This window comes from Ornithodoros turicata, chromosome 2 (genome assembly GCF_037126465.1).
Source record: "Ornithodoros turicata isolate Travis chromosome 2, ASM3712646v1, whole genome shotgun sequence".
Classification (NCBI taxonomy): Eukaryota; Metazoa; Arthropoda; class Arachnida; order Ixodida; family Argasidae; genus Ornithodoros; species Ornithodoros turicata.
The window spans coordinates 78,218,337-78,236,776 of NC_088202.1; the positions used below are offsets into that span (position 1 = coordinate 78,218,337).

The window sequence follows — 18,440 nt, forward strand, 5'->3', positions numbered from 1 at the left end:
TATATAACAACAAAATAAAAATAAAGTACTCATATAGCAATAGGAGACAAGCAAAGAGACGTGAATGTCTCGAATCGAACTGCGGAGCTTTCGTGGCGAAGTCCGACACTTACCTCTCGACAAACAGCGCAGAGGGCGCGGTCCGCCTTAAACTCACGAGGTCAACCATGCACAATGGGGGTTATTTCGAGAGTCGGAGGCGAACGGCGTGATAAGGACGTAGAGCGTGTCGCCATCTAGAATCGGGAAAATCGTGAATCGGAGTTGCTCCCCGACAGGTACGGCCTCTTAAAGGCTGATTCACATAACTGCGTTTACGGCTGCGTGCAGCGTCTTACGTGTACCTTCGTTCCATCCGGAAGGATGTTCCATTGCATTGATTCGCAATCAGCCGACGTAACACGCAAGGGCGCCATAAACACAGCAGTGTGAATCAGCCTTTAATCTTTATGAGGCTAACGCAACGATACGGAGCAAAACGCAGTAACCCTGTCGCTTCAGTGGAGCATTCGTTCGCATCTGTGGAGCGCGTCTTCAGTATAGGGGGTTATGTGGTTTATAAAAAGAAACAGAGCAGGCTATTGAATGGTAATTTTGAAAAGAAGAAGTTCCTGCGAGCTAATAAAACTTTTTTGCTAATGCCATTTTTAACTTCAAGCTTTTCTTTGATAGGGAATTCCAACTGTGGCGCCAAGGTACCTTGAAAGTAACGAGTTACTATTAAGAGCATTTAATGGTCTATCATAAATACTTTTCAATGTTGGGCATTTACCGTATTTTCACGCGTATTAGCCGCGGCTTATGCGCGATTTATTTTTTTCGCGGACGCTCTGCGGCTTATCCGTGGGTGCGGCTTATCTGGTGAGTATTTTTCCCTGGTACTTTCCCCATACCCCGGGTTAAACGAAAGGGCCGACAGTGCCTCATGTTTTTCGGAACAGGACCGCCCTGCCAGTGCACGAACAATACCGAACAGGGGCGGGTCCACTCCACATTCGAGTGGACTAACCCGTCAATCCACGAAAAACACGCAACGAGGGCACAATCCGATCTTAGTGGAACACTAGAACTGACCTCCTTTGTTATACATCATGCCGACACCGGAATGTGGACAGGGTTTATGGCCTTCCCCACGGTCTCCTTTGTCGGCAGACCCACAGGAAGGGTTCAATACACCTGTCATCGGGATAAAACGTGGTCAGCTAAGCGTCAGTTCTCATTTGACGAGAGCAGCAGCATTCGTGGACACGGGCGCGGCAGTTAGAGGTGAGGCATGGCTGCAACGCTGAGGCACAGCCACGACAGCGGCTTCAAACTAAAAGTCGTCGACTTCGCGGACAAGTACGGGAACAGGGCAGCTGGCAGGGAGTACGGCGCTGACGAGCGTTGAGCGCCTCTGTTGATTTTGTATGTGCATCACTGGTTTAGCGCACAAAGCAGTCGCGTCGTATTACCCGCGGCTTATCTGCGAGTGCTGCTTATCTGCAAAAACATTTTCAAAATGTATCTAAAAACGAGTCCTGCGGCTTATCTGCGGTGCGGCTAATACGCGTGAAAATACGGTAGTTACTCTATTGGGTTACTTTTTTCGCCCGGCGCTCAGTAACCTACCTTAATACTTTTTGTGAATATCTTGTACAAGCCTGCCCACAAATAAGTGATGTGTTCTGCAAGCTATGCCATTATGGCAAGAAAAAGTGCACATGAAAAAAAAAAAGAACGAGAAATTCCACGCTTTTGTCGAACATACTGGGGAAAACAAACCAGTGTTGATGATGTGGCCACCTGAGTCGAAAAGAAAGAAATCACCTTCTAAAAGAAAGCTGAAGACGAAAAGACGCCTGTCGCTCTACAATTCGTGAGTGGATGAGGCAGACGCTTACAGTTTACCATGATGGCGACAGCAGGCAAGACAAACACAACCACACAACATAAGCTTATGCACAGCATTGACCACAACATTAAGGTTATGTTGTGTGGTGTGTTTGTCTTGCTTGCTCTCCCCATCATGGACCTGTACCAATTAGCCCGTCCTTGATTTAATTGCAAATGCAGCAGATATTCCTTCTAGCAGCATGCTTCAATGTATCGGTCGTACAGCTTTGGAGCAATAAACTCATCTCATCATAAACACCGCTATTTCCTAGAACGGCGTTCGGATGAAAATAGAAGTAACAGTTTGTTTACAGTCGTGATGCAGTGATTCCAACTGCTAAGTGGTTGCTTCTTTGACCACTTAGCAGACGGAACCACTGGATAGCCTATAACTGTTCCCACTTGCAAATGGTACATTCCGGGGAATGGTCCTACTTTCAAATGATTCCATCGAGTTACGGGCCTCCATCCAAATTGGGACCTGTCCAATGACTCAATTTCAATGATTCACTTTAAATTTTTGCCGGGAAGTTGAGGGTTGCGCAAAACACCATCTTAGGAAGTTCAAAATAATTTGATGGCAGCTTTCACGGTCCACCTTCAGGTCTTCTTTCAGTTTTCTTACATGCAGACCTCCGTCCATGGGAGATATCACAAAATGTACAACATAATTCACCTACAGCCAAATGTACACCTGTGGTTTGTCCAGAATCGCAGTCACGGGGCGGGGTTGCAAAACAAGGGGGGGGGGGGGGGTTCATTATTACAGCTACATCATGTCAGCTTAAAGGTCAGATATGCCGATTTTGAAGTGCCGCAGAACTGAGCGATACTCGCGCTGTGTGTTCATTACCGAACACTGAATATGTGTGCGAAATATCTTGCTCCAACTGTTCGTAGTTTTTTAGAAAACAGTTTTTTTAGTTCCCACGCCTGGCCGTCAGACCGTCGGCAAACCCTGCGCACGGGCGCACCGACGTCACTGCTCTCGGTTTATCTGTCTTTGGCTTGGCATGGACTCTTGACTTGGCTGCTTGGCTTCTTTCGTTTCCTCCTCTGTGCGTCGTACATAAGCGAACAGCTGTTATGTTGTTGCTAAGCCGGAAACAAAGCATGTGAATGTTTTTTTTTTTTTTTTTTTGGCACAGCGTCGTTGGGAAAGTGCACTTCCTTGTTCTAACCTTGCCTTTTATGGGCTGGAGCGATATGAATCGTAAATATGCCACGGCGAAGTTGTCGAAGATGCGAGAGTGCTACGCTGTTAGAACAATTCATCGGTGCATTCAAGTGTTACCTATTATAAGCTGCCAAAAGACCAAGCAGTGCGAAGCTCTTGGCTGACAGTGGTGCCTGCTAATTTCCACTGCAAGGATTTCGTCCACGAATGTTATCATAGGTTACGCGCGACTCCAGAGGCAATTTGGAATCTCGGCACGAAATCGTCTGATGAAAATCTGAGGTGCCCGACGCATAACATTTTGAACGTGCCACGGAGGATCAAGGCAAAAAACGAGAGCAAAAAATGGTAAGTCGAGGTTCAGATATAAAAAAATAGCAAGCTTAATGAATCGATTGTGCAGCTGTCCTACTGCGCTTACTCTGATATAACCACGATTAACAACACAATAGTACTATTGATAATCTAACTTCTGAATTATCACAGGTGCACGCTGAAGGCGGAAATGAAGCATGATCTGGCTTGCATCTGGTCATGAAGAAATTGCTGACACGTTAGTTGCAGTCCACCTCCACCAACAGGTATGACAATGTGATGTTATAATTTGAGTATTCATCTATGTTCAACTTTTCATGTGCACTCGCATGCAGACATTTTGACACCACTTTTAAATCTGCCCTCAAAGTTACAACCTGTGCTTCCAGGGTGGAAAACAAAGATCGCCATTACGATTAGCTGCTATCTCCCAGTTGAAGCACTTTTGTGTCTGGACACTGGTTCCTGTGGATGGGGTGTTACAAGCTTCACTGTCTGATATAGAAGGTACGTTACATTAGTTCAGTTAATTTGTCTTTTGCACATTTTTGTTACTGTTAGCTGGATTACTGTTGGACATACAATCCTTTGACACACCGAAGCTGATGTCGCCTCTGATAACATTTTAGAATTTTCAGTGTCATCAACGTCCATTGAGGAAGGTGCCTTTACTATCTGTGAATCTTCAACTGAAGAATAGCCCAGAATTCATGTTAACATTGTCTACTCTTATTAATTCACTGTCTGTTTTCTGAGAGCTAAGAAAAAAATGGAAACTATTTATTTGTCACAACTTCACACTGGATACTGGTGTGGTACTGGCTTGACATGTAAGCTAAAATACCTGGATTCTACAATAATTGTGTTCAACTTGGTGCATTACCGTGGGCAATGCCACATTCACTACATTTTTAGTGGGTCCGGTGCACAAATACTGTGTGCATACTGCATACATACATACTGTTCGATAGGCAAAAATACCTGAGCAGTGCTGTGTAGTCTTTTTACCCAAAGTCCATACTCTTACTGCAAAGTCACAGTACGTAGAACAGCAATGTGCAGGTATGCTGCGATAGAGATTCACAACAGAAAGAAGACTGTTGAGAGCATCTAAATTTTAATGAGACGAGACTTTCGTGCACAAGGCTGCTCTTGTCAATGTCTGACATGAAGTTACAAAATCCCAGAATATATAAAACATGTTGTAATGTAGAGAGCGAGAGGTGGTACAGACATAAAGATAATTATATAATCATATATAATAAAATAAAAAGGGGGTACAACTGCCCCCTCAACTCAACTCGACAACTCAATAACTCTACTTATTCTCTACCTTACAACATGCCATATATTCTGGAATTTTGTAACTTGATGTTAGACATCAAGAAGTACAGCCTTCTGTGCAAAAGTATTCTTTCTGTTGTGCACAATCATTATGCAGTAAATGCGACTATCCATTTCTTGTCATTAAATGCTTTTCCTTTCTTTCTTTCTTTTTTTCTGCAGTGATGAGCATCCATAAGGACACATGCCAGAAAGGGAGTCTCTTTGGGATGACAAACCCTCATCACCTCATGAGGATACAATGGTTGACGAATGGTTCTCAAGCAAATCGAAACTTCCAACAAATAATTCATGAAAAAGCCAGTCAGTGCTAGCACCAGGAATTGAACGTGGGCCATCCTGCTACCAGTCAGAGATGTTCAGTGGTGTAGCCACGAGGGGGCTAGGGGGTCTCGAGCCCCCCCTACCTGCCACGGACCGACCCACACAAATCGTGCAAATCCGAGAACATAATATATGGGGGGGGGGGGACCAGTGTGGCTATCGCGAAAGTTATTGCAGTTCATGGCGTCTATCTAAGAAGCATTCTTGAATGGTTTTCAAAGTATGAGCTTTTCAAAATACTTCCAATCTCGTGACACCACTTCATTGGTCATGACAGCCTATACATGTAATCGTACTGTGAACATCTAAATCAACTATTTTCGTTCACTTTTTTAATCCTCAGTTTGAAGTGTGCACAAGTATGTGTGTGTTGTCGACACAGGATCAGCGGGGGGGGGGTATTCGTATCGAGCCCCCCCCCCCCCCACCTTTGAGGTCGGGCTACGCCACTGGAGATGTTACATTTCAGGCGCTCATTGACTTTTGGTGAATTACTTGTTGACTTTGTCCCAAGGTGGAGCTCGCTACAGCTCATTTGCTATCTGTTAATGTTGTGGCGTGTGTTGCGTTTTTTTCTTTGTGTGTTCCAGACTCAGAACGATTAATTTGGATCAGGTCAGGTACGTTTCATTTAGACATGGCAAACATAAAGTGGTGTTTCTCAACACAACTTAGCAGTGGTCTTCATGCATTACTGATACAGGCCATTAAGCGTGAATAGAAACCTAGCCAGAGCAGCTGATACACAGAGAGAACGTAGCCGTGTGTGTTTGTCTTTTCCACCGCAGCCCTTGGGTTTCCTCCCTGATGGCTACACATGTCAGGGATAGGTTTCAGAACCGGTAGTTCCCGCCAAGTGTGAATTGCTTTTCAGGGGATCATCACGCTGGCAGATTAAACATATGGTCTAAATTATTTGCAGGACAGGAATTGCGCAGCTTCACACAAATACTACTACTACGACGTAAGAGTGGTTTAAAATCTATATTTTTTGTGTTCCTGACATTATCACACAAGATGTAGTATCCACTATGATCCTTTATGTGGGGGGTATGTACAGTGCAATCAACAGATGCTATTTACAAATCTGTGTTTTCTACTGTGTTGAAATGGGGTAGTTTGTATCTGAGAGCCATAGTGAAACACAGGCCCTCGAGAAACATTGCAACACATTGCAGGGACTCTGGATGCTGCCTAAATTTCCAGAACACACAGCTCAAGGCAGCGGTTAAATAACAAGTGGTGAGAGAAATCAAAGATAGTTGCATCCGTAAGCAGACCGCTGTTGGATTTGCTTCTGTCAGAGATACGTTATCTCGAAGGGAACGCACGGACACACTCAGAATGATACTAGGGCTGCCTGTGAAATAGAATGAGGAGAGGGGAAGATATATAACCTTTTTCTTGTCTGTTATTCTATTGGTTAAATTGTCATTTTCTTAGCAGCATATGTGTGTATATTCCAGAGTCTGCTAATAAATATATCAGTTTAGAGCTAGCAGTCGCATTGTAGATGTCTCATCCTGTCCTTGGTTGCTTGTGGTTCACTATGGCCATGCTTGCTAATGCAAAAACAGAAAACAAAAAAAGACAATAGAAAAACACGGAAAGAGCGACCTAAAAGGCTGCCTGTTCTAGTGCTCACATGGAGGCAATGCAATGAGGTAACATGTTCCATTCATGAATTGTGCATAGTAGTACATATCACAACGGCAACCGATTAATCAGATTTTTCTTAAGTACTTCGTTTTTTTTAAGCTTTGTTTGCACAGTCTATTATTGGAGCTTTATGTGATTCCCCTCTTCAGATACTTTAAGATTGCTGATGCTGTGCAGTTTGTTAATTTTGAAACTGTACTGTGCTGAGGTACAAAAACAGAATTGTCATATCTGCATTTGAGCACATAGGAATAATTTGTAAGTACTTTACTTGTTGTCATTAATATTTGCACCAGGTCACAACATTGTTGATTTATGGAAAATGTAAATAAATATATTTATTTGCTTGCCAAACAATGCACAAATGTCTTCTTTTCTAGTGAGATATTCCCTGTTCACCAGACATAAATGTGGAAAAGTTAAAGGGGCACAATGATGGTAGAGTCTAGCGTTGCTTTTTGCCACTTCACATATATGCACTGTTATTCGTGTGCACATGTAGGAATAGGAAGGCAGAGGATGCGCATAAAAAATTTCGTATGCAGCCACACATATGGTTCAGAAGATTAATTAGATGATGTCCAAGCATATATAATTGTGCTTCATGTGCAATGGGTATGCTAACGGATTGCTTCCATGAAGCCTTTTTATTTATTTTTTTTATAAATTCTTTCTATAAATGTTATTTTTGATTTTATATAAATTTCATATTACATATTGTATACTTATATTTTTATAAATTTTATACTAAAAACTCAAGTTACACAGCCCCTGTAAGAGTGCCCTTTGCAAATGGTTTGATAACGTGTCTCGAACTGTAAAGGTAAGAGGCAATCGAGAATGCTGCAGACAAGGTTGCAACTTACATATTGCTTATCACGTCCTACATACAAAGTGCTTTGTACAATAATTCCTGAGCACGGAATTAATCCCGAGGCTGGCCAGTGATGTCACCCACGACGACAAGTCACATAACTGCCTTTAATACTTTTACACCCCATGGGCTGAGTTGTGAATTGAAAGAGCACTCTACAGAAGGATAAGGTGCACCTGATTTCTAGGATCTATGCTATGCCCTAACTCTTCAGACACCACATTTCTAAGTGGCAATATGTGCTCTGGTACTTCTTTTGCGTCTGCATAGTGTGCAACCACATGGCTACTGGAGCTTTCGTGTGCATGTTTTTGTGCGACGGTGTTCATTACAAACAATATCCAGATGTTAGACATAAAATGCAGTAGTTTGTAGCGTACCACACAACGCAGCGTGACATGGGAGTGCGTGATTCAAAGAAAGCTTCTGGAAAATGCACAGAATCCCACAAAAAGTTTAAAATGTGATTTGTATTTCGTTTTAAGTCTTTCGTCGTTACATATCATCGTCGACGCTGTTGCACATTGATAAATCGTACGTAAAACTTGTCCCATAGCAGTATGCGGTTTCTCAAATACATAGCACAATTTTCCTGCAGTAATAAAACGCTGTCGAAACGTCAGCCTCTACAATGGGCAAGTGCTGTAAAGGGGCTAACGCAGACGCGACTTGATACAAATTGTACGTGCTCACAAAACACAAACGACGAATTCCAGTCACAACATCGCACAGAGGTTGGTTCGCGAGTGAGTTCGCAGCTGCTGCACTGTTTACTTATCGCGGAACGGTGGAACCCGGCTGTCCGCCATCTTCAAGCACAGATACGTGAAGCCGCGAGAAGCCGTAGCTGAAATCCACTGACAAGTACGAAGGAGCGTACACGTCACAATGCCCGTTCGGGCGCATTTACGTCATAAAAATGGCTGCGCCCATGTGTGTTTCGGAATGAATTACCTATTTTTTTGACATGGTACTGTACCGAACTGAGAGAATGAAGGTGTATTTTGGGGAGAGCTGGATGTGGGCTTTCAGAATATCACAACCGTTTCGACTATTTGGGATATCGGCATAGCTGACCTTTAATGTATCATGATCGACAGGTGTCTGAAGCTGCAATAACAAGGGCCCTCTTGCAGGGGATGTACAGGAAAAATTTGGGGGGCGGGGCCGCCAAACATTTCCCCCTGTATCTCATCAATAGAGAGCGGATTTTCAGGCATATGCCTTTTCGTTGGGAGTCGTACAGATGACGCCTTTTCATGTTCTAAGCACGAATGAGGTCGAAGGGCACCCATTAGTACCCTAATGTTAATGCTTTTTTTGCCTTTTTTTTTTCGATGAGTGCCTTTTTTTAAAATGGATGCCGATAAGTGCCTAAATGGGCACTTTACTTGCTGCTTCGTGTTTATTTAATAGTTTTTGCAACGAAGAACGAGGACACGCTTTGCCGCGCTACGTCACAGGATGCAAGTGTCTTCCCCTGTGGCAGAAAATATATTATTTTTCGCCTGTATTCCTTGTACACGGTGCAACACCACTTCTGCCCTTGCAGCTGTGCTTTGTGGTGACCAGGGCATGGCTGTATAAACTACTCACAAAGTGTAATTAACTGACAGTTACATGACACTAAAAGTAACGAAATTACAGGAAAAGTTACAGAAATGCACCTCAGTTAGTCAGTTACTCGTGAAATTTTACTGAGTTACTTTTCAATGATTTCCAGCTACTCATTTTCAAGGTGGACCATATGTAAAACTTTGACATACAGTGTATCATACGTAATACTTATTGAAAACAAACTTCTGGAACGACCCACAACGTGCTTGGCAGTCGCGCTGATAATGCTGATAAATTTGTTCTTAACACCAGTACATTTTTAAGGTTATCATTGGAATCACGTTCCACGCCAGGACCTAACACACACATGGAAACTCGATCGAAGAAGAAACTTCCCTAAGTGTGCAAGTTACTCGAAAAAGTAATTAAGTTACAGTTACGGATACATGTTTCAGTAAGTATTTGGTTACAATAATTAGTTACGCAAAAAGTAGTTACTTACAGTAACTCAATTACCTGTAGATACTTTACAGCTCTGGTAGTAAGGCTCCGTCTTCTACCGGCGATATCCCTCACGAGTACCCGTGCTGGTACCGGCATGCATCGTCACGGTCGACGTCGCGAGGCCGTTTTAGGCATGTAGGACAATTCGTAGACGGAATTTTAACCCGGAACACGTTGAACTGGTGCTTGTTTTCTACTGTCTTCACGCTTTCAATAAGAAGATGCGTGCACGGTGCTTTCCAAAACAAAGAGTGCCATGCGATCAGAGCGGTTTTCTGGACGCCGAAATCTCCATAATATTTTCCTTCCTATTTCTCTTGTGACGTTTGGAATCTTTGCAGTGCAACCGAAGAATCACATCAAAATTTATAATTGGAGCATACTTTTTTTTTAGCAGCAATTGCCACCGAAGTGCACACGATAGAGTGACATGCAGTGGCGTAGCCAGATCTCAAAGGTAGGGGGGGGGCTCGATACGAAAACTCCCCCCCCCCCCCCGCTGATCCTGTGTCGACAACACACACATACTTGTGCACACTGCAAACTGAGGATTAAAAAAGGGAACGAAAATAGTTGATTTAGACGTTCACAGTACGATTACATGTATAGGCTGTCATGACCAATGAAGTGATGTCATGAGATTGGAAGCATTTTGAAAAGCTCATACTTTGAAACCCATTCAAGAGTGCTTCTTAGATAGACGCCATGAACTGCAAGAACTTTCGCGATAGTCACACTGGTCCCCCCCCCCCCCATATATTATGTTCTCGGATTTGCACGATTTGTGTGGGTCTGTCCGTGGCAGGTAGGGGGGGCTTGGGCCCCCCCTAGCCCCCCCGTGGCTACGCCACTGGTGACATGTTACCGTAAAGCAACCAATGCGCGCGGCATCGCTCGTAGTGCCAGTAGTGCAATATTGATAGTGCCTATTCCGAGAAAATTCACGCCTTTTGGGGACATTTTTAGTGCCTTTTTAGGCGCCTAAAACGCGTCTGTTTAGTGCCTTAAAATCCGCTCTCCGCTCATCACCTAACGTCCACTCCCGCCACCTAACGAGCAAGCGAACGCCTCCACGCTTTTACCTTTGAACGCTCCCAAGCGATGGCACTACGCACCTGGTTACTACGTTGATTTTTCTCTTCACTGGATGGCGCAGCGTCCGCCGGCCTGTTGCCACTCCTCCTTTCACCGTGTAACAGGAGCTGTTGGCCGCTTCGGGCAGGCCTCCCTCTCGAAATTGCCAAAACATGCTTGACATCACGAGCAAGCTAATTTTACACCGCCTCAACGTGACTTGGGCAATGATGGCGGAAAGTGTGGATAAGTTCCTCTACACAGACGAAACGAAAGAGATGGTGGACGTCGTGAATGTGATGCTCGTAGCATGGGTGGTGTTAGGCCTTCTGGTTTACCTCGTCGGGACGTTCGTTGCGAACCGGCTCGCGCGCGGTCGGCCGCCGCAGCTGGTTCCCACGAAGCCCACCGTACCGCAAGCGACGGGTGGCACCGTCGAGAGCTGTGTGACTGCATCGAGCCAAAAGACGACAGCGACAGCGGGTGTTACACCGACTCTCAACGCATCGTACCCGGTTGTTGCATCGGGTTCCGATCCAGATGCAGTGCATTGGACCAACCGGGTCATAGCCTGGTTGTTGCATCGCAGAGAACACCAGTTCATAACGGATCCGTGGTTACTAGCCTTGAATGAAAAGTTGGCAAAAGCGAATTTGAAGGTGAGTTACGCATGCTGCTGTTGTAGTAAATAGTTGTCTCAATATAGTATTGTACGCGAGTCGCCACGATAATTTTGACTATGAACAGCTCCTGAGGACTTGCAAAGGTGTCGCGTGTACCGAGGCACCGCCCTGGTTTGTGTGCATCTTCCCTTATCGGCTTGTCCTCGTTGCACCTGTCTTTCGTGATAACTTTTTGTTGACTCGGACAGGAAAAAAACTCGCGGCTTGCAGTCCGAAACATTTTACGCGCGCAAAAGGAAAAAAAGACAAATGGAAATTGCACTTGCCAACAAATCCTCGTGCATTTATCCACGCAAGTGAAAGGTATACAATAAAGAGGGGCCATTGTTGCGGTACCTCAGCTTCTTGTGAAGCACAAGCCAAACATTACCTGTGTAAACAAAACATTTCAAGTGTGCGATTGACGACAATAGAATAATGCAAATTTCATTTTTCGAACACGCGGTGTCTCGTCCGATATTATGCTGCGTGTTTCATGTATTTATTAACTTCCCGCTCGACTTCCCGCTGCCTCTTGAAGGTGTAATTACAGCTCTGTTGCAACTCCAGCTACAACTGTCAAACTTTTCTTTTTTGTTGTTGTTCTGCACGACATTTTGAAACATACACTGATAACAAGACTGAAAATGCACGCCCTGCAAGAGCCGGTGATTAGTGTGGTACTATTTCTACACTTTACTCTCGCCGTTCCGTCGTATCTATGCGTAGCTCGACCTTGAAGGCTGCTATCAGTATTCCCGAGTTGGACCCGCAAAGCAGACGGTAAAACGATGAGTCCCGTCCAGTTTCTCCAAGCACGCTTGACAGGTGGATTACGTTACGACACTATGACACATACGACGTTATGTTACGTGTTACAACCCTCTTATGTGACCATGTTATGTGACCATGGCCATAGAGATTCAAACCGAAATAATAGCAATTTGGCGTCGGCAACCACAGCTGACAAAAAGCCGTGTAAGAAGTACAAGACTTCAGCTTACTGTACTTTCTTTTTCTTTTTTTTTGTTTGTAGATGGCTCAGAGGATTATCGTGGATGGATTGATCTTGGATAAATTTTGCTAGCGCTCTATCAGATTAGAATTTCAGGTGCCTTGGAGTTTGAGGTACCTTTTTGTTTTAATTATGCGTTAGCGCCGCGAAGCAGCTGTGGCTATGAACGGCGTACAGACGTGGACATATGGTGATAGGAAAGCAGGGAGGTGTGGGGGACAGGGTGGTTAGTATGCGTCCCGGGCCGACTTTACCGGGGAAGTGTGCCGATATCGCTCTGGAAAGTGCCGGAAAGCCCAGGGTAGTCCTCCGAGAGCACAGCCGGTGGTAGGATTCGAACCACCACCTCGCAGCCTTCGACACGATCTTGGACTAACCACCAAGCAGCGAATGCTTCTTTCTATCCACACCGCCATGCCGCTGGTCCTTTATCTTGTGAGTGATCAACGAAGAGAATGATGCATGCTGCAATGAGGTTTTTCTGTCATGCTCTGGGGCGCTGTAGAAATAGTTTCTAAGGCTTGAAAATCAAGCAACTAGAAATAGCTTAAATCTGCCAGCAAAGCATATTTCACGCAAATTGAACAGTTCCTCGCGGCGCTCTACGATCTTACAGATGTATGGACAACTCCACAGAGACGGAAGGGTGTCGCGCTGAGATGAGAGATCACTTTTTTTTTCGATTCTTTTTTCCCGCACTCATTGGACTTCAGCTACAGCGTTTCTGCCTACGATGATGGGACATTTACAGCGTTCTCTGTGGAGCATGAGTCAGAGCGTGCGCGAGCGCGACCCTTACCTTGGCACACTGACATCAATTACGCCTCCTTTGCAAACTTCATTGCCAAACAGTGCGATGGAGTGCCTCGCCATTCTGTAATTTGTGACATCGACAATCAAGTTTCGAACGTGAGAGTGCATACATAATTGAAGGTGACAGCACGGCATTTCCGACACCCACTTCCATGTATTATTAGTTTTACTTTCCTCTGATTTATCCGCGTGCCGTGATGCTCCTCATTTCATGCAACATCGCCCGACGTTCGTCCGAAACTTGAGAAGTTGCTCAAGTGCTCAAGTTCCGAAGTCAGGTGGAAGAGGTGCCGTTGCATCCGAGATAAGGCAAAGACAGGGCAAGAGAAAAAGAAATATACTTCTTGTGCAGGGTGACGATGTGCAATAGTCCGTTTCCATAGACGTGTCGTAAGCCCTTTTTATTGATTCCTTTGTTACGAGCTTCGAGTGACATTGAGGAGTTTCATGACGTAAAGCCACACATATTTGTTAATCCTGACTGAGCCGTCCGCCCAGTGAAGCGAGCGACGTTTATTATTATTGTTATTGTTATTATTATTGTGAGAGTGGTGAGAAACAAACTATACGTCGGTAAAGCTGCGTACCATTATTGGTCGTTTTTTTAGCATTTTCCATAAAGCGTTGCCCCTAGCGGCAGGATGGCGAAGTAATACCATGCCGGACTCACTGGCATTTTATCCGGTTATAAAAACGGAACGTGTTCTTACAGTCGTAATGGAACGCTCCTGCTGCATGCGCAACACATGACGCGTCAGGGCGGCGTCACCAAGTGAACTGGAAAATTGTTAAGGCGTATCCCTGCGACACTGTGCTGTATCCCAGGTGATTGCGACGATGTCCATACGAGCTGGCACGCCGTGTGGCAAAGTATCAAGAAAAGGCACGCATATGAAGTGAAAGAGCGCGCTCGACGACATTCACGAGCAATTTCACATGCACATTAGCCCGCTCGTGTAACGCTGGGAAGGTGCTGATGCCTTGCACATTTCTGTTTGGCAGAATGACGCCGTTTGCCCCCCAAATTAACGTGACGGCTGCCAGCAGGTGATTTCACATACTCATACGCGTACTCAGAAATGCTTCATTCTCCCAGAACTCTTAAACAAATGGCAAGGAAAAAAAAAATGAAGAAACAGAAAACGAAAAATGTCTCTAGGTTGGGGCCGCTGGTGCTCCTACAGGGCGCATACACATTACAAAATGCCGGAAGGGATTAAAAGGTATACAGAATTACGCAGTGATTCTACGCATGTGTGGGAATGCGTTACCTATGCACAGGACCCGCTGTGATGTCGCGAAATCTGTGGTGATATAAAATTGGCCGATGATTATGTCCGCGGCGACCTTTAGACGTACGCCGTACGTACCTTTAGTCGCCGTTTGGGCATGGGATTTGGCGCTGGCTAGCACTATTCATTGCCACATAATTTGCAGGAACCGCGGCAATGTATGGTGGGCTGTGTTGACAACCACAAAGTGGTACGGATTGGTACGGAAGAGGGTAGCGCATGCTTAGCAGCAGCCTGTGTTGCCCTGTGTAGCGGTCGAACGACGGTGGGAATGATGATAATAGTGTACATGTCATTTCCTCTCCCCAATAATGCTATGTGGCGCTTGTAGCGGCCACTATCGTAACTAACTCATGTGCTTGGTCGTGCTCAATAGAAGGTGGTCAGTTCGATTACTTTTGAATTGCGTACTATCTCTGTGCGCTACGTAACGTCTGTCATGAAGTAAAGTGAAGTCCGCCGAAATGTGCCACACTCATGTCTCACCGGCTATGAAATGTAAAGCGTTTCCTTACTGTTCAGCCCATAGAAATCCCGATGGTGTATTGCAGTGAACTGCAGCGCGGAATGCAAATAGCTCTCGAACATGTAAACGGCGTCGTTGCGACGTTTCCGTTATTGACCTAGCAGGAATTCACACTACAAAGGAAAACAAACAAACAAAAACAAGCAAGCAGAAAAACACCCATTTAAAGAAGAAGAAAAAAATATATTTGGAACTACAGGCAGACTGGAAAGTATTCGCTGAGTGGCGGCAATGCGAATGGCCTGCGACGGTATATATACTGGGCGGAAGACCTCGAAAGCAAATAAACGCCGCTTTTACGTTCAGACTAGAAGGAAGCATCAAAAATCGGGCGCGGCGGTCGTCGCGTAAAATGTCTTTGCAATTCCGCGCGTTCCGGTTCGTGCGGATATCGAGCCCTTCGTTCACGATGTATGCTCTAGCAGGCTCGCTCCTATACACGGTGCCGAGAAACAACAATTCTTACTTAGCACTCTAAAAGGAACCGTCTGCTTTCCGGGTTGCGCAGTCACGAGTCGTGTGCGGGACGACGCCTCTGTATACCGCGTTTTCTTTTTTCCTTCTATAGAAGTTAACATTTCGTTTGTGCTCACACTTGACTATAAAAAGAGTGCTGGGTTCTACGAGCGACCCTGTTACGTTCAACGTTCCCGTAGTTGAGCGTCAACTGTCTGCCACGCTTCGTGGCTTCATGATTGGCCGTGGCATTTGTGAAAGATGAAGCTTTCCACGTCGTCGGAACTGTGTGACTTTCGCGTGTCATGCCAGAAAGCGGCGTTGGTTGACGGAATGGAATCCTGCTCGTGAACAGACCTATAAAAATACATTTTAGAAGTAATTTAATTAGAGTTACGGCTACCGAGTTGGCAAGCTGTTGAATACATTCAACGAAGGTAATAGTGGGTGTCTGTCTGTTCTCTTCACGTAACAAACAACGTCCGTTTAACGTAGCCCCTTCTCCACGATAAACAACACATTGTCGCATCCGACCTTGCAAAGTGCATACTTACAACGTAATTAAATTGTAGTTACAATTAAAAAATCATAATTCCAAAATAGATCAAAGGTCGAATGAAATGGCTAGTGGAATATCATGGCTACAAATCGATGCCTAGGAGAAACGTATTAAAATTCATGAATTGACGCTGCAAAAACATTACAGAAATTAGGTGAATGCCTTAAAAATATCAAGTAAAGCCGTGGAAATGGGCCTTTTCGGGTTTAACGTACCCGATGCAAAGCATGCCAAATCGCGTGCAAAGTAATTATTTAACAGTAGCTCCAAGTGCATTACAAATTATTTATAATTGATTTACTACTATTCATTACTTTAGTGGGCAGTATGATGATGACGTGATCATTGCTAGCGCTGCCTGCACACGACACCATTCAGTCCGCCTATGAACCTTCGTAGTGTAACATTGCCGTTCATTTCTGTGAACACTCGTTTCCTATTGAGCTGGTCACTGACCCGAAGAACACGATATCAACAGCGCCATATGTCTTCTCATATACTTCCCTTATGTTGCTTTGCCTCTTTGCAGATCTGATCATGCAACAATAATAAGTTGCAAAATAGGATCGTCTTAAGCATTCGACTCGCATAAAATATGTAACCCGAGCGTTATTGACACAGCTGAGAAGCAGACTGACACGCGTGCGTTGGTAGTTCTTTGCAACACGTCTTCGTTTCGTTTGATTTTTCGTACACAAATCACCTGCCCGAAATAGCACTTCGGTAGCGATTCCTGGGCCACCAGTAAATTCCCATTTGTGTAACGGCTGTTAAGGCATCCGCTCGCTTTACATTTATTTGGAAGCTGGACCGCGTTCGGATCCTTCGCTCATTGAGCTGGAACGGGCTGGACGCTGGTCGGGTCGCTGAGCCGTTCATCGTTCACATCCACCGCGCACGGTATAGGGCTTCCTTGATGACTCCAACTTTTGGAGCGAATTCGTTCCAGGTCACCTCAGCTATAAGCTGACGTACGAAACAGGATTCCTGAAGTGAGTGACATATGCATCAATTGTGCCACAAGACGGAGCACGGGTTAAGCGGACGAGAACGCCATGCAATCCTTCTTTCTTTATTTTGGGTGGACCTCATCATTGTTGGGGCGATGGCGCCCCTTTCCGTATCGCTCTTCTATACCGTCTTTATGTCGCCGTGATTCTCCTGCTTTTCGAGTGTGTTGCTCAAAGTAGCGGGATCGATCGCGATGAGTGCGCGTAGCCTTGACTACCAACTTTTTCCTGTCCCAAACATACACGTTCGGTCTTTATTGGTGCTTTTCTCCCTTTCGCTCGCACAGCGAAATGGTTTCTCGACAACGGCGTATCAACAGGAAACGCGAAACGAGAAAAGTAAGTCTGTCGAAGAGGTCGCGATTCGCGCGCGTGGCTGCTGGGTGAAAATGGGGCTACGTAATAAAGATGAAACGGTCACTGTATTGTTTGGTGGACAACCCAGGCTGGAGAGCTGCGACCCGCTAGGAAGTTCAGAGTCAGCTGAGTTCTTGTGTAATTGGCAGCGATAAACTCTGATGGGCAGCACGGACATTGTGATTCGTTTTTGTGAGATGTAATCAATGCCCATTTTCCACTGCTGTTCATCGTGGCTTCCATTTTTGTAGGAGGTCATTCAGTGCCTCGACAACGCGACGTGCGAATCAAGGTCAAATTTGGGAACGGTGGAACCCGCTACACGAAACAAAAAAACAACAACAACAAAAAAAGATATCCGATACAACGAACTCTTTAATGACAAAAACTAGGTGTGCAATAAATTCTTAGAGGTGGCAACGAGGAAACCAAGGGGATACTTACACAGTGCCCTCTTGTAACAATTTCGTTAAACTCTGCCAGGAGCCGTGCCAACGGGTCACTTATCTTCTTGAAACCAACTGTCGCACGGGGATTGATGAGCTTGAAAAGATTGGTGATCCGGTGGTAAGTCTTCTGAGATTAAAGAAATTGTTACGACAGCGGGTATTGTACACGTTCTTGGGCACTTAATTCTTACAATTAAAGGGTTTGTTGTGCCAGAGATCGTGTAGTGTTTGTTCGTTTTCTCCGTGTCTTGGGTTCCATCCTTCCTAATCATGCACAAGCTCGGTTGCCCCCTTTACCTCGGAAGTCAACAATAAATACTGACTACATGTGAAGATGACCCCGATTTGCTCCAGCACAAGATGAGCATTGTATGTTAATTCCACGAGATCCAATCTGCACGGTTTTCCCCCGCAAACTAAACCAACCAACCAACCAGATTCAAAGTACGATGATACTATTTACAGAACGACGGCTGATAGCGCGGTTTCCGCAGTGGCCAGCCTCTCCTTTCTCGGCGGGGGACTTTGGCCGCATTACATCGTAGGACCGATATACCCGCTGTCTTACATCTGTGCGCTATGGGTGTAACTAAGCATC

At 45.1% G+C, this 18,440-nt stretch overlaps 1 protein-coding gene and 1 long non-coding RNA gene across 10 annotated transcripts in view; both read left to right on the top strand.

Moving 5' to 3' along the window:
* The first annotated feature begins 3,076 nt into the window (after positions 1 to 3,076).
* On the top strand, positions 3,077 to 3,797 carry LOC135383743 (uncharacterized). Its single transcript, XR_010420042.1, has 3 exons — positions 3,077 to 3,400; positions 3,539 to 3,633; positions 3,757 to 3,797. It is a non-coding gene; the product is annotated as an uncharacterized LOC135383743 (long non-coding RNA).
* Positions 3,798 to 10,796: 6,999 nt separating this feature from the next.
* Positions 10,797 to 18,440, top strand: part of LOC135385591 (uncharacterized) — a 139,646-nt gene continuing 132,002 nt past the window's right edge. For all 9 annotated transcript variants that reach the window (XM_064615002.1, XM_064615004.1, XM_064615008.1 and 6 more), the window contains exon 1: positions 10,797 to 11,362. In XM_064615002.1, the coding sequence (XP_064471072.1) occupies positions 10,877 to 11,362 (486 nt within the window). In that variant the 5' untranslated portion in view covers positions 10,797 to 10,876. The remainder of the gene's footprint in view (positions 11,363 to 18,440) is intronic.